Consider the following 26,441-nt stretch of genomic DNA (forward strand, 5'->3'; position numbering starts at 1 on the left):
GTGTGTGTGTGTGTGTGTGTGTGTGTGTGTGTGTGTGTGTGTGTGTGTGTGTGTGTGTGCATTCGCGTGCGCGCGTGCGTTTTCTAATACTGTCTGGTATTTGCCACCTCTTCTTTGACCCACTCATAAAGCAGTAGAATAAATCCTTCCCTGCCTGGTCAGAGGTGCAAAAGGACAGCGGAGATTGAAAAGGTGTTTTTGCTTTTTCTTTTTTTTCTTTTTCTTTCTCCACCACGAGAATGAGCTCAAGCGCAATAGAGCTGCAATCACATGCAACAGCAGCCAAGTAGGAAGAACCGATAAAGAGTGAATTTTTTTTTTTGGGACGCCTTGAAAAGAGCAATTAATAATCTTTAAGTAAGCAGGCGAGCCGTGTAACACTGCCGCAGATATTACAAGTAAAAAAAAGCCACAAGCTGTACTTATAGGAAGCAGTTGGATAATGGCGGGGTATTCCTCTTTGTATAGCTCAACGTCGGATGTTTTGTCCGCCTTTTAAGTTGTGCCGAGGATTTATCGAAGTGGCCATAGAATGGAGTACAGTGCATCAAATTCCAAAGCACATAAGTAGACTTTTAACCTTTCAGTTCAACAAGCTTAAGTACGTCGAAATGGATTGTGCACCTTTCAATACACCACAGAGGAGTCTCTGAAGTTGAGACGTCGGCTCAAATACTTTAGTTTGTCACATCCCAAACTCTTTCTTGAATATTTCTTATGTGATGCTACAGTCCATCACGCATCCTGGCTACTCGCCATGTGGCGTGAGCGATACGATGAACTGAAATCACTGGCAGACACAAAGGAATTTGACCTAGCAGGTGCTAATGTGGCTAGCATGAAACCAAAAGACTTTTATGAATTGTGTAGTGACTAACCGCCCCCCTCCTCTGGCCCTCAAAACAAACCATCAAACAAACAAAAAACGCTGAACGACAGCATGGCACAACTTTGTTGTAATTGGAGAACTCTGGAGGAATGAATATTCAGCACCTCAATGTCCAGACTGCAAATGAACAGTGCGGCCCAAAAGCACCTCTGCCCATTCTACCTTATACCGCGACTGTGTGGTGTAATTTCACACTAGATGGGTGGCCAGGCACTACCACATTGCGACATAAGTCAATTTTCCATACACTCCTCACAAAAAGTTGGAGACATCTGGCTTTTGGGTAAAATTTTCAGGATGAACCTCAAATGTGTTTTTTTTTTTTTTCAAAAGCTTCTCCAACAATGGGCTGAATGTCACAATTCACAAGCGTTTTAACAGCCCAATAAATGTATTTACACAGCCTTCATCATTACGCCGGTCACGTTTCATAACAAGACAACACCTAAAAGTTGATCAACGGCATCTTAGCATTCATTCCAAGGCATCAAGTCAAGATTTTCTCAGTGCGAAGTGGCCACTGAACCTAAATTTCATTAGTCAAGGTTGGCAGGGAGAGACTGGAAGAGTCACAGAAAGGCGCCGAAGTAGACATCCTTGAAAATGACAAATGAGAACAAAAACATCTGTTAAGAATTTTGCCGTTTAACTTCTGATGAGCTAGCAGCAAGTTCAAAAAGCACTGAAACGCTGAACGGTTGGACATGTCCAATCAAAAGTTAACAGTAGGTCAAATCAACCTGCATTACATTTGAGGGTCATCCTGACATTCTCTTCGAGAGCCGACTATCCTAATGTTTTTTGATTAGCGTATTCCGTCATTGCAAAAGTAGTGTGTTTGAAAGTAGTGCTTGGCTTTTATACGCATCTAAAAGATGTTGTACAAAACAATCCCATTTAAGGAGCCTCTTGAATGACTAATGGCTCTTTTAAACATCCCCTCCAATGTTTAAATGTATGTCCGGCATGCGTGATGTGACGGCTACTGACCTTGTAAAATATTCATCACTGCCTCACTTTTTTTTTTTCCTAGTGTGTGCGCCTCAGTTCGACTTGCCCGCATTATCCCCCCTGTCATCCCTCTGCCTCAAATGAACTCGTTTGAAGTGCAAACGTCGCCCCCATCTCCGCTCCTCTCGTTCCAACTCCCCCTGCCTCTTAACTTGAACTTTACTTGCACCCAGAAACATTTGCAAAAAAAGAAAAAAAAAGGCAAACTTTTACAATTGGCGCTGTTGCCGATTTCTTCTCCCATTGATGTGTTTTCTGCACACAAGCTGGGGGAGCGTCTCCACACTCTTGTCTGTCTGTTACATGTCACAGCCACCTGCCGTGTGACGCTTTAACGAATGTCTTTCCTCTCCATAGACGCCGATGTTTGAGGAAATGCCACCGCTAATACCTGACGTGCATTTCGCTGCTGTTTTTCATATATCTGCACTTATGCACACGACAGCCCTTCTGCAGTGCTGCCTCCAAGTTTACCCCTCCAAGTTTACCAGTGACATCAGTCATTGTCATAACACATTTACAATTATTTAAATACAAGTGTGTTGAATAATTATATGTGCATATAACAAAATCAAACAATTGATAGCGCTAAAAATTCCAGAACTGCATATTACTACTCGTGATCATCTCCCATTATCATGACACTGTTAACACTTGCTAGTATATAGCAGTCCACTAGCATATAGCTAGCTGCTTGCACAAGAAGCTAATGCAGCACTCCACATAACTCACTCTGTGCTCCTTCTTGTCAAACATCAACAAATTGATGAGCTCAAATGCACAACGGCAATCACTGCAAAGTCATTTGTTGAAAAACAAACAGTTTGATAGCATCTTAGAGACTGATAACAAACCAGAAAGGAGCAACCTATCAAAATAAAATTTGCAGCAGAGTGAAACATTGCAGTCTGGGGATCATCTCTCACTATCATGTCTTCTCCTAGCACCGTCATCTCTTCAGAAAAAGTTTAGCAGACAACTAGCTGCCTGGCGTGATAAGCTAATCGTTACGAGAAGTCTTTATTGTTAATCACCATCAAACAGATGGACTGAAATGCATGACAGCAGTCACATAAAATCAGAGTCAGAGTTCTTTGTTCACAAAAACTGCTAAATAGAATAGAACAAAACCTTTGGATAAAAAGTTTGGCAGAAAGTGAGTTAGCTAACAGCTATCCCATGACGTAGCAGTCGAAATCGTCACTCCTTCTTGAATGAACGTCAACATATAGACTCACTCAAATGTACGACACCAGTCACAGAATCTCTACCGGTAATCAAAGAGTCCTTTGTTAAAGCAAAACTGCTCTGTGTCAGGGAACAAAACTTTCAGGAGAAAAAAAGTTAGGTGGAAAACTTAGCTGGTGGGCATTGGGAAAGGTAACACAGCAATCTTCACTCAGTGTTCCTTCTTGGTGAACATCAACAGATTGACTGAAATATAAGACACCAGTCACAGAACATCACCTTACGGAGTCGTTTGTTTACACAAAACTCTTCAGCACCAGGGAACAAAGCTTTCAGGGGAAAAAAAGGTTTGCAGAAAGCTACCCAGCTTAGTGCGAGAGCAGTCTACATCTCCTTGTCATCCAACATCACCAAAGACTCAAATGCTCAGCACCAGCAACACAAGATCTAAATCAGATCAAGTCTTTTGTTTACAAAAAGCTACCTGCTGAGAGTCCTGTCAGGTCAATGTCAACTTTTAGGGCGCGGAAATTTGGAGGTAGCACTGCACATCATCCTAACAATGAGCGAACACTGCTCACAACCGCCACCTGTGCCTACTGAGCTCTCTGCGGGTGATGACATCTTTCGTCAATCTTGTCTTATTCCTTCTAGGTGCAACAACCGTACGCAGTGTGTGGTTGTCACTGGCTCCGATGTCTTTCCCGATCCATGCCCCGGCACCTACAAGTACTTAGAGGTCCAGTATGAGTGTGTTCCCTATAGTAAGTATCACCACCACGATGAATGACGCTGTGACTTTTGTTGTTGTTGTTGTGTGCTATTTTACATCACATGCTCGTCACAAAGCACGCCGTGCTAATGTATGTGTTCGGGCGCCAACGTGTCAAGCTGCACAGCGCTGGTGTAATGGCAATGGCGCGCTAAGGGATGAGTGTGGCAAAATGTAGCGATGGGGGGGAGGGGTCCACTTGCGTCACGGCTCATTTAGCTGGTGATAGATTTAATGTAATTTAATGTTAGATTGAAACTGCTACTTTCTGAAGGGGTTAAGATACTGAGCTGCAAATATAGGTGAATTAATTGCATATGTTAGTTTTAAAAATACGACATTTTTTCACTGTATATGAAACAAATTGTTTACTCTCATATGGAATTTAGTAGGGGTGTTCCAATCGGGGTTTTATGCTGCCAATTCCAATACCAATCATCCATGAGTGAGATCGGCCAGTACCGATTCCAGCACCAATCCCATGAACTAGCTACATGTTTTCCAATTTTAGTGCTGCTCACTATCATTTTAATCATTGATGCATCCATCAATTTTTGATTAATTGATGAGAAAAACAAAATATTCCCTTCATTACACAAAAACAGGACATTATTTCAAATAGACTGTTTAGAAAGTGTGCAAACCCATTTTAGGATTCACTTACTGGTTTGGCCTGTAACGTGCAGTGTTAAAGGGGAAGTCAACCCAAACATTTTCTTGACAATATGTTCAATGTGCCTCCATTTGTCCAAACACGGCATTCTGATAAATAAAATGTGTTTGTGAAATATGAGTTAAGCAGCAAAATCCACAATTTTTTATCCATCACAGGCGGCGGCCATTTTGCCACTTTTTGTCGACTGAAAATGAAAACACAGTTGCTCAGGGTTCAGGCAACAACCAATTATGGCTTAGCTTCAGAAAACAGAAAGCCCTGTTTCGACCAGTGGGGCTACATAGAACATACACAGAATGTAAAGTACATTTGGAGGTTGATTTCCCCTTTCGGAAACGGGGGAGAGGACACTACATTGTACACATTTTTTTTAAAATTATTTTTAGGACTTTTTGTAATTCTAATTGTGTATTTGTTCTGTAGTGTCTGTCAGCATAGCTAACTGCAATTATACATTTATTTTTAATTGAATGCTACATTTGGAAAAGAAAAGGCATACATTCTCCCTTGTGGGATTTGCATAGCTTTATTATTGCCATTACTTTAAGAATACAAAACTACCGTGTAAATATCTACTGTGTTGTCTAAGAAGAGAAATGAGAGATCATTCCAAACCTTGGAGAATAAAATGACACGCTCTATTCGGGATGCCACTTGTATTTTGCCGGATTTCCGACTCAAATGTAACTGGTGAATTCACTTCAGTCGCTGTTTGAGTTCTAATGGACATCTGCGTTTATGACGAGCGCAAAACCCGCTTGAGCGCTTGTTTGAAACAAGTTTATTCGAGCGTAGCCGAGGTTCTTGTGCACCCCTGTGAAAGTGCTTAGCGTTGATGAATAGTAAACACTTGCAAGAAAAAATCTTTTTTTTTTTTGTGTGTGTGCGTTCCCTTTCTTTCAAACAGACCACCCTTTCACCTCCTGCCACTAACCTCCTCTTGCTGTCTAACCTGCAATTTTTCACGCAGCCTTTTCTCCGCCCAGCAGCTCAGGCTTTCTGTTATTATAATGTTGTGCGCAGTGGCCCCATTTTTTTTTCAAAGCTTGTATCATTAGTGCCGTGCTTTTTCAGATGCGCGCGCCTATAGTTGAATGGCTTTTATTGCCAGTTTAGGACACAAGGGAATATGTGCATGACTGTTCATTAACTAACATCTTGTTGTTTTTTTTTCGCCCCCCCTCAGCTCCTCTTCCCCTAAAAAGCAGCCCGTGTGCAGTTCATGTCACGGTCGCATCCTCTCGCAACTAATTCTCTTCTTGTACCTGCCAGATGACTCATGATAACGTTTCTCTCCCTATTTTACTCTTTTTTTTTCTTTCCTTTTTTTTTCACCGCCTGGAATAGAAGTGGAGCAAAAAGGTAAATAAGTGGCCCAGTCCACAGCCACTAACTTCCTTCCACCTTCCTTCCCCTGTCTTCTCCTTGTTCTGTGGTGTCGAGTACAGCCGCTAGCGCCTCCACACATACCTCCCACTGACGAATCCTAAACCCATAGGAGGATTGTTTACACATATGGACTCCCAAATTTTTCAATCATGAATCAATGGAGCTTCTAGCTACATAAGGCACTCACAAAAACAGATGGTTGAGTGCTGATTTTTCCAGGGTCTCGGGCTTTGCATCCTATGAATCCTTGAAAAATGAGTTTTCTGTATTTCCTACTATTTACTCTTGAGTGGTTTAGGTCCTTTTTAGCTGACAGAACCTTTTGTGTCAGCCTTGGCTGCTCTGAGTCACGTACTGCTCCTCTGTCATGTGGTGTTACACAGGGCTCAATTCTGGGGCCTCTGCTGTTCTCACTGTATCTGCTCCCATTGGCCACTTTTATCCTGCCTGGAAGAAATCAAAACCTGGATGGCACAAAATTTCTTGAATTTCAATGAAAAGAAGACAGAGGTGATACTGTTTGGTCCCAGTGGCCCTTGTACATCCCATCCTGTAGACTTGGGCCCCCTGTCTCCTTATCTTAAGACAACAGTCTCAAACTTGGGTCTTAAACTGGACGGTGATTTTAAACTTGACTTTTGATTTTAAACTTTAAAGTTGAGTTTACAGAGTTCATATGGGGCTTGAAATTTTCAGAACACCTAATGGATATGCAAGTAGTGATAAACTGGCCCGCGAACCTCCGTTTTTATGACAAATCGTTGAAGGAATATAATTCAATGGATCGGTTTTAAGGCTTTGTAATTTAGCCTTGCCAGCTTCTGATTGGGGCACATCTCGGCAGCTTCTCTTGTGATACTTTGAGATAGTATAGTGTATAACTGATTTTGTCTTGAATTTTGGGCATTGGTCTTGAGCCGATTGAATGAGCCCTGTCTTGACAGACACGTCCGCCAACCTTGGATATCCGAGCACGCCCTGTGTTTGCTGTGATATGAATATGGAAGATGTGAAGGCACTCCAAAAGATTCCCTTTGAAGATTCAAAAGATTCCCTTTGAACAAGCAATGTGAACCCTTATTTAGTTTGCTTGACCCAGCATGTCCTGCACCCACCAGTATATACCATATAGCACGTGTTGTGAACTAGCAGTGATGGCTGGCTGAGACTCATCAGAACAAGAATCGCTCACGTACCAAACAGCTGAATTTGGCTAGACCGGACCGTGGCCATGTGCTCGCTCAGCCATCAGTGCTTCGTGTTGTATGATGTTAATCCTTTGCTATTGTTCCTTTCCCTCCGCCTTCATTTTCATCTGCTTCGCTGCCATTGACGATGTTTTCTCACAAAAACGTAAAGCCTAATTATTTTTGCTTCATGCATGCGTCAACGTACGCCAAACAAGCTTTTCATGTGGTATTTGACGTCAGACATCAGCCCCTTTCACACAGCCATTCCTACCAAATTAGTGCATCAATGATGCAGAAGTAGAGCTGGCAAGATTTTACAAGTACATGTTGAACCAGCCGTTGCAGTTTCCCTCATTTAGATAATTAGACGCCTGGGGCACAACTTGACAATCTGGTCTCACAGTTGGCAATGCACCTGTTAGGCTTATGATAGTCACATCATACATTGGTTCCTCACACACCACTTAGCCAGCCGAGGAAGAACAAGAACACAAAATGGCTGACTTAGTTTTCAGAGCATAGGTTCTTGATTGAGACTTTGATGTAGCCTGTCATGATAGACATTTATTTTGGTATTGCTGTATTTCATTTACTTTATTCCACAGTAGTTCATGACAAATACGCCACATATATTTGAAAAAACTAACACTCATAATAAAACTAATAAAAACACAACTAAAACATTTGGGGGAAAAAATACAAACTAACAAACCTTCTGTAACAAAGAATTAAAACTATTTGAATGTAAAGATGAAAAGTCAAACTCGTCAAATGAAAACTAATTGTAATGAAACTTTAATTATTTTATGCATGCTTATTATTACGCTGTGCCCTGCCAACATTCCAATGGGTGCTGGCAAAAAAAAAAAAAAAAGCTTCTAAATTGAGCTTCACGCACCTGTCTCAGATGACTGCTTGCGATCGGGGCTCCATCCCTCCATCCATTCCCTGTACCGCATATCGTCACGAGGGCCGCGGGCATAATGGAGCCTTTCCTATCTGTCTTTGGCTGAGAGGCGGGGTTAACCCTAAACTGGTCACTAGCCAATCGATCGAGGCTCATTTGGGCAAATTCCATGGTAGGAATGCCAACCCTTGAATCTGTGCAATATGGCTGCTTTGAAACTAAATTGCAGACTTCCTATTCAATTTCAGACACTGGGCTTTTTTTCATGCATCACGTCAAGTTATGATAGATATGGCCACCAAATTTTGTGTACATCAGTGAGCCCAGTCTCAGGGCAATATTTCTCAAGAACGTGGCCTCTTAGACACTTTTTCATGGAGAAGCCCTAAAAAAAAATAGTAACATTTCTCTGTCGTGCTGCACCCACAGTTAGCATAGGCAAATAAAGCTTCACATTTTGCATCGCAAGTCTCTTTAGGATACGTGATACTGATTGGGGCTCCTTTAGGGGCCACGTTGGATGGCCAGTTTGAAAGGGGCTACGATCGGATTCTAAAGACAGAACATCAATATCCCTTTGAGCTGTCTTTCATTTACAGGATTTTCAACTTTTTCCATGGTGTTTTGTTCTGTCTGGATATGTCAAGATCCCTCCAAAGTCCCAGTTTTAAGTATACAGCGAAAAAATGGTGTGACTGATCCTTGATTGTCACGAGCATGACTTTCTTCTTCTCTGTTTCGCTAGTCTTCATTTGTCCTGGGACCCTGAAGGGCGTCGGCGACACCACTTTCCTGTATGAGGCGGAGCAGCAAGCGGGGTCCTGGTGCAAAGACCCGCTGCAAGCCGGGGACAAGGTGTTCTTCATGCCCTGGACGCCGTATCGCACGGACACTCTCATCGAGTACGCCTCCCTGGAGGACTTCCAAAACAACCGGCAGACCACCACATATAAATTGCCCCACCGGGTGGACGGAACTGGCTTTGTGGCCTACGACGGCGCCATCTTCTTCAACAAAGAGCGCACACGAAATATTGTCAAGTTTGACCTGCGCACACGGATCAAAAGCGGCGAGGCCATCGTCAACAACGCCAACTACCACGACACTTCGCCGTACCGCTGGGGCGGCAAGACGGACATCGACCTGGCGGTGGATGAGAGGGGCCTGTGGGTCATCTACGCCACGGAGCAGAACAACGGGCGCATCGTGGTGAGCCAGCTCAACCCGTACACGCTGCGCTTCGAGGCCACGTGGGACACGGTTTACGACAAGCGCTCGGCCTCCAACGCCTTCATGGTGTGCGGCGTGCTCCACGTGGTGCGCTCCACCTACGAGGAGAGCGAGGGCGACGGTGGAGGAAGCCAGATCGACTACGTTTACAACACCAAGTTGAACCAAGGCGAGTACACGGACATCGACTTCCCCAACCAGTACCAGTACATCACGGCTGTGGATTACAACCCCAGGGACAATCAGCTTTATGTGTGGAATAACTTTTACATCCTCCGCTACGATCTCGACTTCACGCCGCCGGATCCCGTTGAAGGTAATGGTTTTGTTCTTGAATGTCTTTATTTCCTGTTATCCAGAGGGGAGAGTTTTGTTTTAATTTCCAAAACCCATCATATAACCCAAATTAATTTTATTTCTGGATAAAGCTATGAGGTCACCTGCATATGTCATACATATGTCGGCTCCAAGAGGTCAGAATCAGAATCATGCTAGCATTATTGTCTTTTTACCAGAATATGCAATGAAATGGAACAAACATAACCCGTCCAAGAGACACACAAAAACAATCACCAACAGGGCGATTCGGAGTCGGCCGGGTTGTCTTTTTCAGTCCCCTGTTTTTACAGATGAAAAGAGAAAAACGATAAAGCAGTGGGAGTTGAAAAAAAAAACAACCCCACATGAATCACCTGTGAGGAGAGCACGGCGTGTATTTGGAAGTTGTCAAAGGGAAATTGATTTTTTTATTTTTTATTTTGTTGTTTTGTTTCCATTTCCAAGACCTCAAACAAACTCGGCATTTTATAAAGCCATGAAGTCATTTTCGTCATAAATCTGCAGTTTTTATACTTTGTTGTCTTGTCACGTTGTCCAGAGAGCTTTTCAGAGTTTCCTAAAGCCCAAGCTAACCAAGTTTTTGATAAGGCTAAGCAGTCGTCTGCGCAATCATTTGAATCCCTCAAGAATCAACAGCAACATCTTGAGTTGACTCCAAGGTAAGCAAATGCACTTGTATTAGCTGCAGAATGATGCTCTGGTGAGCTTGTTATTGTAATCCTACCAGTATGAGGTTGAGTTATTATTCATGGCCGGCTCAGCTAATGAGGCTACACAGTCCCATCTGCAACATTTGTGGAGACCTGCAGGAATAGTCCTGCTCCTTAATATAGTTGTCCCCCAATGTGGTGGTTCACTTTTACTCCGGCCTTGGCTTTTTGGTTTGTTTTGCATGATTTCCTTGTCACTGTACACTGATACTGTGGACGTAACCTTGAAAGGCACACGCGCACCCTTCTGCCTCCCTCGGTCTGAAATGTCCTTCGGAAAATCTTTCTCCGGGGAGACAGCAGAAAGCGCAAGTGTCAGCCTGAAGGCTTGTAAGACTCAAGAAGGATACACATTTCCCCATTTTTAACATCTTAACTGATATTTCAAATGTGAGACACCCCAAACATGTGGGAGGAAAAAATGGGCATGCATGTTCTTACTACTTTTAGAACGTGGTGTCCTCGTGACGATCAACACATCACACCAACCAAATACCATATTTTCCACACTAAAAGGCGCACTGGATTATGAGGCGCACCTTCAACGAATGGCCTATTTTGTAAATTTTTTTCATACATCGGGCGCACCGCATTATAAGTCGCAATCTACAATGCATCCACTAGAAACGGCAACAGAAATAACGATCAGATGTCAAACGTATTGAATAAAGCAGCGACAAAGTTCACTTAACCAACAGCAAGTTATAACATTGACTCGTTAACGTTGAACTCTCTTGCCACTCCTCTATTTCTGTGTTCAACTGCGTAACCAATAGCCTTAACTTTGAAGTCTGCGTTGTCAGCATGTCTCAAGCAAGGAGCCATTTTGGGGTCGAAATATTACCGTAATGAATGAATTTTGTTTGGGGTGAATGACTTAGGAGACAACTGCACGAGCTGTTGTTGGTGGCATCGGAATTGGCTTGTCATTTCGTTTCATGTCACAATCACGGAGCCCATGTCTCGGCCCAACCCATTGTTAGCAGCACGCTACCCACGTCTATCTGTCTGATCATAGGTATTGAACAGAATCGAGATTATGATCGGCAACCCCCGATTGCTTTTCAATACGATCAGGCAGGGAAAAATCTCTCTGAATATAACCCACAATGTAGGTGTTGGAAAATACTCTAATTTGGACAGATTGTCATGATGTGTTTACCTTGCCTTCAGCCAGCGGTGTCAAACTCATTTTTGTCGCGGGCCACTTTCGAGTTACGTCTTAATCTTTAATCATCACATAGTATTACAGTATTACTTGTACACAACAATTGATGGATTAGTAGTTTTGAAATCAGTCAATTTTATGTTTGTTGTTTGTTATTGTTCAAGTGAGTTTAAACAGGGTCAGAAAATGATCGCAAAATCTCACTGTTATTTATTACACCTGACAATTTGACATTTTGGTAGAGACTTTAGAAATGATTATGGAAGTTGACACACATGATCTACTTTCGCGGGCCACATAAAATGATGTGGCGGGCCAGATCTGGCCCCCGGGCCTTGAGTTCGACACTTGTGCCTTAAGAAAAAATAACAAAAGAGGGGAGGGTTGGGTGTGTCAAGAATCCAATCAGAACTGACAGATTGACCTCGCGATGAGGGCTCGCGATGAGGGCTCGCGATGAGGGCTCTCTCCCAGGGCGATTGCATCGCCACTAAAATCTTCTTCTTGATTACAATGAGGCGAGCAAGGGAATATTCCCATCTGAGGCTCGGTCACTATCACATTCCTTAATCCCTGGCCCTACCCCAAACCGTTTTCATAACTAGCCTCTTGAACCCTGCCTTGCATGCCGGGAATATGTCTGAGAAGTATTGGTGAGCTTTGTGACACAGCTTCTCCTCATCTCCTTCACATCAAATTTGGTTGCCGCGGCAGCATCAAGGCCACCAGAGGAAATGTTTGTTTGTGTATTTGTGTAATTACCTCTCTCTTCGCAGTATATTTTTGTAATCAGTGTTAATTATTGTATGCGTAAAGCATGCGTAACTTGGTTGAAGAATTCTGCCAAATCGAATATAGTACATCAAATACTGGATTTAAAAAAAAAAGATTGTATTGTTGAGCTCGACATTGGACATTTCTGGAGGAATTGTGTGTGAATGCTGAAATGCTGAATGAAGGAATTATGGATGTGGAATGCAGTTGAATGATGCTGGATGATATGAAATGAGGCGGCCCGGTGGTCCAGTGGGTAGCACGTCAACCTCACAGTGCAGCGGTACCATGTTCAATTCCAGCTCCGGCCTCCCTGTGTGGAGTTTGCATGTTCTCCCCGGGCTCGCGTGGGTTTTCTCCGGGTACTACCAGTTTCCTCCCACATTCCAAAAACATGCATGGGCGGCTGATTGAACTCTCTACATTGTCCCTAGGTGTGAGTATGAGCGTGGATGGTTGTTAATCTCTGTGTGCCCTGAGACTGGCTGGCAACCAGTTCAGGGTGTCCCCCGCCTACTGCCCGAAGACAACTAGGATAGGCTCCAGCACGCCTTGTGAGGATAAGCGTATTGGAAAATGGATGGATGGATCGATATGAACTGATATTAAATGATGTTTGGTGGGACATGGACATTTAGAGATGTTGAAAAATCGGTGACTTAATTGTGCTGAATATTTTGAATTTCCAATGGGAACAATCGTGTGTTTTTTTGAATGTGTCATTGGAAATATATAGGGACTTTTTGTGGGAATTTGAGTGGCGAAAATGTTGAATTTTTGGTCAATGGAAATTTTTGGCAACTTGAAAATTGTTCCCAAGGTGAATTAAATAAGATGAATGTTTTGACTATGGAATGGGAATGCAGAGAATCTGTTTTTGTCAGGTCCATCAATTTGACATTCAGACATAAAACACAAGGAGGAGACAGGAGACTCAATTCGGGTACCAGGGAGAACGAGGAGAAGCGTTGGTTTCAGTTCTCTGCACGTTTCCCAAGGATCTCCCCGCTCGCCCATTGGGAATCTAATGCATGGGTGTGTCCAACCTAAAGGATGAGGGCTGTTGAAGGCACACTGAACTTGTTTGACATAATCAATCTATTATTAATAATAAGCAAATGTATGACAACTAGATATGAGAACTAAAAACAATCAACCTAACAGTTTTGTTGAATGTCCCATTGGGAATGAATAGGAATGAGGATGACAATTGAGCCCCCTCCCAAAATCAATCTCTTATTAATAATAAGCAAATGTATGACAACTAGATATGAGAACTAAAAACAACCAAACAGTTTTGTTGAATGTCCCATTGGGAATCAATAGGAATGAGGATGACAATTGAGCCCCCTCCCAAAAAGTTTTTAAAATGAATGTCTGATAAATTTCATGTACAGCCAAAATGGACAAAAAAAAGCACATCATTTCCATGTTGATCGATCTTTGAAGTGTTGAGAGGTGACATAGGTGACTTTGCCTCAGACCGACGATGGCCACTATTATTCGTCCTCACTGAGCTGAGCTAAGCCTGCATAGTGCAGAAACACCTTGACCCAAATTGACTTCATTGCAGCACACACTTATCATTCCGATGGAAAGACACCCTTTACAGGAAGCAGTAAAAGGCGTGGAATTTTGTTGCATAATTTGAATTGGAAAAATAGCAGTAACTGGTACACATATTTCTTAATTCAAGATAAATGTGCGATAGAAAATTGCATTTTCGATGGGCCTTTCCGTCGCTCTGATCAATTATGTCTCAGTTTGTGAGTAATCCTTTCTTATTTTAGAGACTCATTTAAGGAATAGAAAACGATATTTAAATTGTTTCACAATGATTTTAACCCGGCAAATAGAATGTACATTTAACACAGCCAAGTGGCAAAATTAACTCATGGCATCACACCCTTATCGTGACAGCAAGCAGCTGTGTGAAATTTTACTGGAGGATGGGGATCAAAAATATCATTTTCAGTGATATTTGAATGGGATCTCTTTTAACAAGAGTACCAAATGTGTCTGTTGCTTGCCGTTTTAGGCTCATTTAAGAACAGAGAACTGACTTTACATCTGTCCGATTATAGCTGCAATTATCTGTCCTCAATAAACCGAGCTAAGCCTGCTTGGTGAAAGGGGGGGTGGCGGGGGGACTGTTGACCCGATTTGACGTCATGCCCGCGTATCAGGTTGCGCTTCCACATTAGGAACCGGCACCTCTGGATGCCAGATGGAAATGCGATTGCCGACGCGGCCTTGTCGAAGGGACTTGTCGTCGACGCCTCAATGGGGGCTGTGTGCTCCTGAACTCTGGCCTCTTGTCAACACGTCTGTTTGTTTTCCCGCTGGAACCTGGAATCTGTCCAGCGCCAAAACCCCGCACGCCCAGGAAGAAGGGCCGGGGGCTCAAATACCACCCCCCCGCACCCCAAGTATGGATCTGCTTTTGCCAAACAAACTGAAGAGCTTGATGCCGTGCATGGCGTGAAGACTACTTGTCATGAGTTTTTCTGCCTGCTCCGCTGTTACCATTCAGATGTACATGAATGTAATGAACAAATGTATGATCATAATCACCTTTCCTTGTCTCAAAAGAGGCTGCGTGAAGGAGGGAGAAGGAAGAAGAAACTGGCCTTTGCGGAGCTTTTCCAATGACTGCTTTATATGCTCTCTCAGCTACCGTTATGCCTCAGTAAACATAAATACCACATTACCTCGAAGCGGCAGGAACGGTGCATTCCGTCAAAGGAGCAGACTGAACACGCTTCATGATTTTATTCATCCAACTGAAGTAGTAGCGCTACCTTTATCGGTTTAAATAAGAGATGCGACTTGGTGGCACGCAGTGTCGCCCACTGCATGTTTTTTTTTTTCCCTTCTATGGGCACATTCTTGAAATGTCGTGAGAGAGAGTATCTCTGCCCTGGTGGGCCACCACTTGAAAATAATTGGCCAGATGTACACCTTCTACGTCTTTAGGATTAATGGCAGCCGGCAACGTTCCCTCCTCGTGGAACGACTGATTCTGCAGGATAATCTAATGACGGTGAAGTAATGTCAGTGCATGGAACCAAGGGGGCCACTCCAGGCGGAAAGGAAATTAATTGCAGTCGTTAAGATTCATTGTCCAACGAAGCTCCAAAGTGTCTTTTTCTTTGTTCAAATGTCATTACCATGCGACAGCGTGTCATTTCATGTCGCAAAATGCAAAAACGATCCAAGCTGACAACAAGTGTGGCGCTTGTGAATCACATTTGCACGGTATCTGCTCACTTATCCATTGGCGAAACCAGGTACTATTTCTACTGCTTGGTCAATTGGGGTGGTTGCAAGTGAGTTGAATCAGGAGGTGAGACGGAAGCCACTCCTGGTCACTCAAGTGACAAAGTTATCATAAACGTAGCCTATTGCCGTGCCTTATCTCAGGGCGATCCAGTATTACAGTCCAACTCTTGAATGCTGTTGCTGTTTTCTCTGATAAAATGTGTCTCAAGAAGCTAATATGAGAGATCCTCTTTCTCCTCCGTTATCTGTTTGAGGGTTTTGGTCCCATTTATTGGTTTTTCATGATTGTATTTTCAGAAGTGAACCCAGCCCCCCCACCACTACCACCCAAAAAAAGAGGGCGGGGGGCAAAGTTCTTGGTTAGCATGTCTCGCTCCGCCTGATGCGTTCAATCTGCTGCAGTCTTCACAGACTTGACGAAAGCGCAGACCTCCACCAAGGCCAAACATTGATAATTTCAGTGATCACATTGATACATACCCGACTTCTTCTGTGTTATCTGAGAGATGTGTCAGGCGAACTTGTGAACAAAAAAAAAAAAAAACATTGCTTGAACTGCATCTTTATCTGGTTTCTTAACCAATTGGAATTCATGGTCATTCCTTCCTTATTCTTGCTCCGCCTTGAACAAAGCTAAGTAGCTTTCACAAAATCTGCTCGATGATGACAAGAAAGCCTTCTTGGCAGAGTTAATCATTGTTCACCTTGTTGGTTTTGCGTCGTGCTTGTGTTTGCAGTCATGCACTCTTCCTAATTCCGCTCTTGACTGATGTGATTAGCAAACATCAGTTTCCTTATCGATCACTCCGCTTATTGTTGCAGGCAGTTCACGCGTCATTAAAAGAAAATGTCTGCAGCTGAATTACGAGCACAAAACAGCTCCGATCGATCAATTGGGTCCAATAAACATCAAAGGCAGCCGGCATCTGTGAAGCCACTGCTGTGTTAAACGAAGGAAGACACAAACTGGTTTCTTTAAAGAAGGAATAATTCAGAAAAAGAGTCAGTAATTGGCAGGATAGTTTCAAACCAACAAGGAGCGATACGGTCACCTTAACTTGCCTTTCAGGTAACATTCAATACGGGCCCTCAAAATGAACGGCTGCTCGGCATAAGCTGCTGCCGTATCATCAGCACAAATGGGGGTGTCCGCTGTGAATTGAAATGTCAAACTAAACCTGACTTTCCCTGCGTGCTTCTCTTCACAACCAAATGCGCATGCCACTCATGCCGCACTCTGATTTACTTGCACATCCCTGAACGATGCCTCCAGGTAAGCCTTGGAGTTGCAAGAATGCATTAATCTTCGCCGCAGTTCTGCTTGTCGACACTTATTTTTTTGAAAGCAGCCGGGTAGAGAGTTCACCGTACGCCATGTCCCAATTAGTCATCCACTCAAGACACAAAAAGACAAAAATATGCTTCCCTTTTCCATCAGCGAAAGTTGATAGACTTCTTGCAATTGAATACACAGCAGTCTGACTGCGATGTATTTAACCCTTTAACGCACCCTGTAACCTGAGCGTTAAGGTAATTTTTCCATGTACAGACGCCGCAATTCACATTGCAGTAGACCACAACATGTGGTCACTCTGCCAAAATGCAGAACTCACCAAGGCGCATCTCTCAGACAGTAACTTGAACAATGATTAGCCTTCCAATAGAGTTTTATGTGCTGTTGCTCTGCGATGTTGTGTGCATCTGCATTCATCCTTGTGGCAGCAAACTCTGTTGCTGACCCAAACAGAAACACCTACTCGTTACAGCCTTCAGATTTCACTTGTACAAAGTATCTTTCTCTTATCACAATGTTGAGAATGGTTTCCCTGCACAAAAATTATCCCACATTTGGATGGAGATAGCATCTTTATGTTGCGCACCAAAACAGCAGCACATACTATGGTATGTGCCTCAGATAGTTTTGCTAATTATTCAAAGCTTGCACATCATTAAAAAACGATTTCACATCATGTAATTTAGTAATGTATTTCGTAATATTTATAAACTAAAGGTAAGGTTCAGCAACAGGTGTATTTTTTCTGAAACGTCGTAGCATGGCAAAATCCGAATTTGCGCAAGCTTTTAGAGGGTCGAGTCACTGTTATTCTTACATTGACATGAAAGCGTTAACTGCTGAACCCATTTGACCGTCTCTTAGATTTATTTACAGTAAATTAGGCCCTGCTGAGTATTATGTAATGAGAAGACAATGATTAGTGTCCCTATAGACCAGGGTTGTCAAACACATTTTTGTCGCAGGCCAGATTTTAGTTAGTTTCCCTTGGGGGGCCATTATGACTGAAACCATATAAAGAAGTCAAGAATAACGATTTATTCACCTATTGTTTAAGTTACTGTAATGAAGGGTTTGTTCACAAAAAAATGCTGACAGTATCACTCTTATTTATTACAAATGAGAATTTGAAATTTTGGTAGAGATTTTAGCAATTATCATGAAAGCTGACATCTTTGATTTGCTTTCGCGGGCCACATAAAATGATGTGGCGGGCCAGATCTGGCCCCCGGGCCTTGAGTTTGACATTTGTACAATGGACTTTGACGTTTGGTCACTCCGCAATATTTTTTGTGTTCCTGTTTATGTTCCAAGAGCGACAGCACTATTTTGGTTTCAAACTCGAGTTTCCCTTGTCTCGAATTGTAATATACCAGGAACATATTCCGAAAAATGGCCGTTCACTCCACCCATCTGCAGTTGAGTAAATACTGAGCCACTATTTATGGAGATGTCTTTCTGCCTCAATGCATTTGTTTTTATTGTGAGCTGGCTAGCCTTTTTTTCCCTGAATGTGCTATGTCTGCAACTCGACCAAATTCACTTTCAAGCATCATAAATTACACGCACATGACACCAGATGCAGGTCTAGTGGAGCTTTTTCTGTCTGCTGGTCTTTAAAGAAGTGTCATGGCCGGTGGACAGGCCGCTTTTTCATCTCCAGAAATAATATTCCGAAGTTAGCAAGGGCACATGAATCCTCATGTCTCTTTCTGCCTTCCACGCCACAAAACCTCGACTGAAAAGCGGAACGGCGTTGAAGAAAGAGAAAGGCCTGATGTAAAATTCATGTCTTGTGGGATTTGTTTCGCTGTCATTAATTACCAGCTCTTGCTCGAGGTGAAAAAGGCAAAAAGAGCAACTGTAGTTAGTTTATATCTGCAAATGAAGGCTAACCAACAACCATCTTTACTCCCTCCTGTGGTTTGAAATGGATCTACTTGTCGATCATTTTGACTGGAGCGTCAATTTATGAAAACAATTGGCATTTGATTGTAGATTTACACTTTACAACTGGAAGTCTAATGTATTTAAAGGCACAACAAGCAGCTGTCATCTTGGCTTTGGCGATGCGCTTAGCTAGCATTAGCCACATACCATAAAAAAAGAAAATCAGTCTTAGGCCGCACCGAACGAAATTGACTGAACTGTCGTGAAGTGTGCCGGGTTCTGCCACTAGTTTCCATGAGCGGCCAAACTACTGCATTTACTACGATTTCAAGTTTGAATTGTCGAATCATGGCGTTGCAATGTCACAGATGTAACAGCCAATCCAAAATGCACAGGAGCTTTTCCAATCCATTAATACAGTAAATGGCTTTTAAGATTAAGACATAGACTAAGTCATACCCATACAGTTTATTCACTTTGTGTACCGTGTATATACGTCAAAATATCCACATTCGAACCTCACCATTGCCTGTTTTCTCATCTTTGTCACCATAATGTTCCTCTTTTGGACTACTTTGTGAATATGAATGATGCTCATTATGGAGGGAATATTTGCCTTTTATTTGCCATGACACAAAGAAGATTAGTCCTGGATGATACATCTTTTTTTAATTTAAAACAATTAGAGCAAATTGTTGGGCTTCTCATTTGTCATTTTTTGGCACTAAATAACCGTTATTAGGCGGCTTACGAGCCATTTATCCCCGTGTCTGGTCGGACAGGTTGCCATTGTTGATAGCATGTTTGCAAATGAGGAAAATTAACATGTCACATTAGCACAACCACCACACAAATGACAGAAATGTTGGAACATGGATGATTTTGAAATGTTTTGCAATCCTCGTAAATGTTTCTGGAAAGCTATAAAGAGATCAACCTTCATCATGCTTCATCACTTCAATGATTCCCCTTCATCATTTAAGTGACGTTTATTTGGTGTCTAACTCCTACATTACTCACACTTGGTACACTGTTGGCCATGGGGCTTTGGTGTCGTATTGCACGTAGAAGAGTGACTTTAGCGCCTCTTGAGAGTGACTGGCACTAATTGGCGCAGTTCAGTCCGACAAGTGCTCTCACACGACTACGAGGGTGAGTTATGCTTGCTATCAAAAGGAAATTGCGTGTGCCGAAGTGCCCATATCGGTCATGTAAGTAAGGTAAAATGCAATCATCATCTTACTATGCTATCTCTTAACAAGCCAACGGGAGTCTTTAGTAGGAATAGAGGCCCTGCTGTTTATTTCATAACAGAATACAGGCGGTACTCGCTTTACAACAGAGGTCAGTTCCTACGTCAGAGACTGAACGGAGTAAGTCATAATGCGCTGTAGTCTTATGACCAACCTACGCTGTCGCAGTAGTAAAGGCATCATTTCAGTGAATATTTATCACTTTCATCATCACATTCCCACCGTTTGACAACATGTAGAGTTTTAAACGAACGGAACTTGCATGTTTTGGCAGTGCGTGAGGAAGCTGGTGTAACCGTGAAAGCAGGTGAAACTGTTATGGCAGAGCACTCCGCTGCTCCCCATTGTAGCTGCAATTTTAAGAAATCAACTGAAACAACAAGACCTCTTTTGGTCAGGGTCAAGTAATGTGCTCCGTTTTCAATTTGACACAATCAAAAGTCATCGTAACAACAATCGTCCTTGCCACCAACTATAGATGCCTAACATGGGCCAGGATAAAGAAAGCCAACTCAGCAGATTATGATCTGTAAGTCTGTATAGGTCTCGAACAATGTCAAGGCAAGACTGGGTGATTTCTTTTTTATTTCCTGAGTTTGACAGAGTACTTTTTTTTTTTTTAGGCTGCTTTCCTTCACAGGCAGTTTGCAATTATATCTTGCTCTTTTACAGGCCTCCTTTCCGGAAATCATTTAGGGGAGTACAGGAAGAAGTCTTAAAACACTGCAGTATAAAAATAAAAACCATTTTGGAGGACCAATCGATCTGTGCCGTAAATAGCATTGGGCAGCTGCTGGGCTCGGACGGGATACGCATGCGAGGCAGCCTGCCCCTTGCGTCTGCTGCGGGGGTAAAAGAATGCCAAGTATCGACATATTGTGGAGCTGCACGCGGCATGCTCACTCATCTCAATCATTACTTGGCTCATCGAGAGGATGCAGACTTCTGCTTGGCTCGCACAAATGGAAAAATGACTCAACAGACAGGAAAACGAAATAGAATAAGAAGCGCAAATGAATGCTTTGGGGAGCATTTACATGACAACATAGTCAAATCTGGAATGTTGAAATGCTTTTTCTTCACACGGCATTGGCAACTATTCAAAGGGTCCTGCGAAAATGGATGAAAATGCTGTGTTGCGAACACCACGGCAAGTCGCTGGCGATGACTTTGCACGCTAAGTGGCCAGCGCCATGGGTCCAAAACGTCATCATGGAAGCGAATGTCCAAAATGAGACCATTTGCAACCTCTTGTAGTCTTTTATATCCCGTAGATTGAATTGGCGCGGTTTACACTGTATATGCTCCACCATGGATGGTTTCATTATGTTTTATCATTAGTAAGATGGATTGGCTCAATTGTTCATTGTATAATGGATATTTTTGTTATGGCTGGTGAAAACCATGCCAATGCATTGGCTTCGCTGTCGACCATCTGCTGCCAACATTGTTTGTGCAATGGTCACAGTTTTATTTGGATTGCATTTAAATTGAAGTGCCTTTGTACCAGAATGTAGGATCACAACGTTAGCCAAAACACAATTGTCATGGAAACAGCAGCCGAAATGACACCGTTTTCTTTTTGAAACTGACCCGACTGCTGGCTTGAAACAACGTGGTTGCACTTTCTTATTACCGCTGCCGGGGATGTTTTCTTTGTGAATTATGATAAGTGAGCAGGATTTCTCAGTACAATGGTATGCTATTATTGTATTAATTGATTCGCCAGTGACATTATTTGGGAACCGATCACAGTTTTGGACCTTGTCTGAATTTGCTGTTTTAGTAACAGTGGCTGAGTTCTCAACTTGAGCTGGAACATTGTTGTCTTGGAAACGAAAGCCAGAAACGACAGTTTTCATTTGCTTTGTTGTTAAAACATTCTGTTAGAAATTGACCCTCCTCTGCCAACAAAATCCTGTGTTGAATCAACATGGTTAGACTTTTCTATGAGTACTTACATGCATCGCATGCGTTGCCAGGCAAACGTTCTTGTGACTCGAGCATGCGTGATAACGTGCTTTTCATTCTACCTTAAAGTTTCTGATTTGGCTTTTGTCTTTAACATGCATGTAATTCACATCTCAATTCGAGTGACCGCCGATTTGCTCATGACCCGAATATGCATACACACAGGTTAGATAAAATGACCCACAACATCATGATTTGACCTTCTCTCTTTGTGAAGGCCAAGGTAAGACTACATTATCAAGGTCACTGGACCAGTAGCACTTTGCATATCACGGGACTTGACTTGACCAAATGATTTGATGCCATCTCTGTCACAGTTCGGAATGAACTGAGTAGCAGATCGGATCCCACAAACATGGGCACCAAACAAAACTCCAACACAAAAATATTTGTTTGACTCCGGCTAATGAACCGAGAATACCAAACGAAATGACAGGAGTCCAATTCACACGGCAAAACAAAGGTGGAATCAAATGACTAAACAGGACTATACTTCCAAAAACATGGAAATAAGTGAACAAGGAGGACTACGACGGGGAGCGAGAGGTCTAGAAAACAAACACTTGAGCAAGAGCAGCAACAAGGTCAATAATCCGACAAACTGGAGTCAGTTTGTCAGTCCTTAAATACTTGGCTAATGGACATTGGCAGCAGGTTTGCACACTGAAGGGAAGGCCTGCGTCTGCCACCTGCTGAAGACGCACAAGAACGCAATCATGACAATCTCTGCTTGTAACATTCCAGATCTCAACATGGGCCAGAAATGCTACCTCTTTCTTGAATTCAGATGGTGTTATGACATTTTTCGGTCATAGTTGACATGTCATTCCAAAGGCCTTTTAGTATGCGTTGGCCTAATTGGCCTTATTCTTGGAACCTGATGATTTTCGGGTTTATGTAAGACATTATAAAAAAAAAAAAAAGTTGAGGATGCCCACTGGAATAAAACGTGGTTGTCTTTGTGCCTTTCTGGAGTGTTGACCCACACTATCTCATGCACAGTTAAATCCTTCACAAATTTGCCTATTTTCAACATGTTATTTAGTAGTACTCAGCTCACCTCGTTTCACCCGAGCCTTTCTTTTACATCCTCATCAGTTCTAATTGAAGATTTTTACCACGCGAACCCTCATCCTCTCTGCACACAGGCTTTCATTCAGCCTAGCCGGACCTGCAAGAGTGTGACTGACACGCACACAATGACTGAATGAGCGTAAGGTAATTAGAAGAAAGGTCGCTGCGGAGAAATGTCACAATTGCACCTCTCCACGGGGTGGTCCGGGGCTTTTATATTTATTTTCCTCACAGCGAACAGCTGTGGCCTCGTGACCGCTGCCGCCGCCGCCACACACCGGCTTTGCGTAATAAACTCATATATTTCACTTTGAATGAAAAAGCAAATATTCCCCAGTCCGGCTGATTAGTGCGAATGCGACGGTGAGCCTCGTCCCCAAGGAAATGGAGATATGTGTGTGATAATGGAGTGTCAGATAGCATGATATTGCATTTTCACACAATCGCCCTGGGAACCCGAAGACAGCACAGTCGCCAGACCTCATTGTTGAATGCTGCTTTTATCAGCCCCCACAATCGGCTTGTTGTGGATAGAAAAGAGACAAGTGACCATCCACATGCCTCTCGTCACCGTACTCGCCAATCTGACTACTTTCCACCCTCCCCCCCGCCCCCCACCTGATTTCTGCTCTCATTTCCTGTTGATCTCCAGGCTCTCGGCAGGAGATAACATGTGATCTCGAAACACCTGTGCCATACGGCAAATGGCGAGGGCCTTAGCATGCATGTTGTGCACTAGTAAAACATAGATTGACTCTGCAGACTCAATACTGCGTAATCATGTTGTTGCTGATGTTTGATGTTTGTATGTGGGGGGAGGGTTCGTTTATCTTGGAGCAGAGCAATCACCGACCGAACGGCAGCAGTATCAAACAAAGCCAAAAGTACGCACACTTTGCCTCCACTGCTGACATTTAATCAATTCAAGGTAGTGAATCCAATTGGAAAAGCGTCAAAATGACTTTATTTCTGACTTCATGACTTCGAATCAACTTTCCAACCTCTCAAAAATGGGAACTCAAGAGTTAACCGCGGCTCCCATTTTAACTCTGTTGCCAGCCAAAACTACAGCAGCAACTGAGGCATGTAAACCCGCTCCTAAATGAATCGTTGTGTTGTAAATGAGATTGGAAAATTATTTGATTTTCCAAAAAAGTAACAACGATCCCCTCTGGTTTATTAAAACACAGTCACAGCAGTTGGCCCTAGTGTTGTACAATAAAGGGCCAACAATCTGCTTTCGTTTATTAAAACAGAATGACAATATTCAGCTTTGATTTAGTACAACATAATCACATCAAAAAAGTAACTGTCGTCAGCTCTTGTTTATTACAACATAAACAAGTCAAGTGAAATTGCTTTTTGTAACCCTTCAACGTCTCAAAGGGCTTCACATGGCCACAGTTGACAAATAATATCGACATCCCCTGACGTTAACCCCCAGGAGGGAAACCACAACAGTCAGTCCCGGTTTCTTAAGACAAAGTAACAACTCTTTGCCCTGGCTTATTAAAATAAAGTAACACCAGTCGGCTCTGGTTTATTTAAAGAAGGTATGGCGGTGGTTTATTAATATGCAGGCCTTGGTTTGTTGCAACAAACAACAATCTGTCCAGCTTTATTAAAGCAAAGCAACAAGTCGGACCTGATTTATAAAACAGTCGCCCTGGCTCACCTGCTTACCGTAGGCCTTGTTTTATCACAACAAAGCAACAACAGTTTGTCCCGGTTTACCCCAACAAAGTCACAACAACAGCTCCTCGTTTAGTTAGACAAAAAAACAAACAAACAAAAAAAAAAATCCAGAACTGTGTCCAAATAAAGGCCTTCCTTTCAGTAGATGTCTCCCCATCTGCCGTTGAGTAAATAAACTACCGCTCTCTACTTTCCCATCACTAACATCTTCGGCATGTTTCACACTTTTTTTTAGTGGCACCAGTTGGCGAATTGCCCATCTCTTCACCAGCGCCAAGAACCACCAGCATTATAGCGGCCACAGCCGCACCCACCGCAAGGAGCCATGGTGACCCCACAGCGGGTGGAGGCGCGGACCCAAGGGACGGAAGGGATCCGTTTGAGGACACCCGAGGCTCGGCGACGGCGGAGCCCACCTCGCCCGAGCTGCCGCCCACGCCCAGACGCTTCTGCGAGGCGATCCGGCGGCGGGCCATCGACTGGCCCCGGACCCACACGGGATCCACCGTGGAGAGGCCCTGTCCTAAAGGCACCAGAGGTGAGTCCGCCGCATGTGTGATTGTTGAACTAACTGCAGACTTCTAAGGTTTGATGAGTCTCCAAGGGAGCTCCTGTCCCTTGTCGCTTATAGTACAATTCTATTTTAGTGACTTGCCTTATTGGCACACTTGAGGCATTATGTTACAATTTGAAATTACACCAACATTTTCAAGTCACAAAAAAACTCAATTTTATTTTTGGCTGTTTGGGGCAATTTTGTCTGACATGTATTCCAAAAGAAGGATCAATGAAAAACATGCAGGCACAACTTTTTCATCTACGAGCACTGACAACCATCTTGCTGTATACTGTTGTTAGGCGCAATATATATCGTTGCCGTTCTGTGAAAAACACACTTGTCCATTTTAGTTAATTTATAAAAATGTTTACGTTCAGTGGCCTGGTGGACGAGTGGTTAGCGCATTGACCTAACAGTGCAGAGGTCGTAGGTTCAATCTCGGCTCTGGCCTTCCTGTGTGGAGTTTGCATGTTCTCCCCGTGCCTGCGTGGGTTTTCTCCGGGTACTCCAGTTTGCTCCCACATTCCAAAAACATGCATGGCGGGCCGATTGAACACTCTAAATTGTTCCTAGGTTTGAGTGTGAGCGCGGATGGTTGTTCATCTCTGTGTGCCCTGCAATTGACTGGCAACCGGTTCAGAAAATGGATGGATATTTACGTTAATGGGGGTCCGCATTTTGGACTTAGCCCAAATAAAGCAATGACACATGGACTTGGGTCATTGAAACTTGACACTGGTTTATTAAAACGCAGCTCCAATCATCCCTATTTTGTTAAAACAAATCACACCAGTTTGCTATGGTTTGTTAAAATCAAATAAAAAATAATTGGCTGTGGTTTATTCAAACAACCCAACAATTTGGCCCTGGTTTACGAAAACAAAATAACACAGATCACACCTGGTTTAGTAGAACAAAAATAAAAATGTTTTACTGTTTTATGATAAAAAAGCAGTTACCGTGCTTTGCTTCCTCTTACACTTTAAGGGTGTTCACACGGCACACATTTGCTTCGGTGCTGCACCGATGTATTTTGTTGCGATATATCTTACACCGGAGCAAATTATGTGGAGCGTTCACACGTACAAAGCCGTTGACTAAAGACAAGCGTGTTAACCCCGGTGCAGCCCCACTTGCGTTCACACTGTAGTTTCTGCAGCGGTGCAAAACGAAAACAAAG

The 26,441-nt window shown here is 43.1% G+C and overlaps 1 protein-coding gene across 10 annotated transcripts in view; it reads left to right on the top strand.

Moving 5' to 3' along the window:
• Positions 1-26,441, top strand: part of adgrl2b.1 (adhesion G protein-coupled receptor L2b, tandem duplicate 1) — a 158,904-nt gene that overhangs the window by 81,155 nt on the left and 51,308 nt on the right. For 7 of the 10 annotated variants that reach the window (XM_019879094.1, XM_019879095.1, XM_019879096.1 and 4 more), the window contains exons 4-7: positions 3,743-3,852; positions 5,884-5,898; positions 8,768-9,568; positions 24,938-25,240. In XM_019879094.1, the coding sequence (XP_019734653.1) occupies positions 3,743-3,852; positions 5,884-5,898; positions 8,768-9,568; positions 24,938-25,240 (1,229 nt within the window). The remainder of the gene's footprint in view (positions 1-3,742; positions 3,853-5,883; positions 5,899-8,767; positions 9,569-24,937; positions 25,241-26,441) is intronic. The other 3 variants (XM_019879090.1, XM_019879098.1, XM_019879097.1) reach the window with 1 other exon arrangement.

Source organism: Hippocampus comes, unplaced genomic scaffold (genome assembly GCF_001891065.2).
Source record: "Hippocampus comes isolate QL1 unplaced genomic scaffold, H_comes_QL1_v1.1 scaffold85, whole genome shotgun sequence".
NCBI classification, from domain to species: domain Eukaryota; kingdom Metazoa; phylum Chordata; class Actinopteri; order Syngnathiformes; family Syngnathidae; genus Hippocampus; species Hippocampus comes.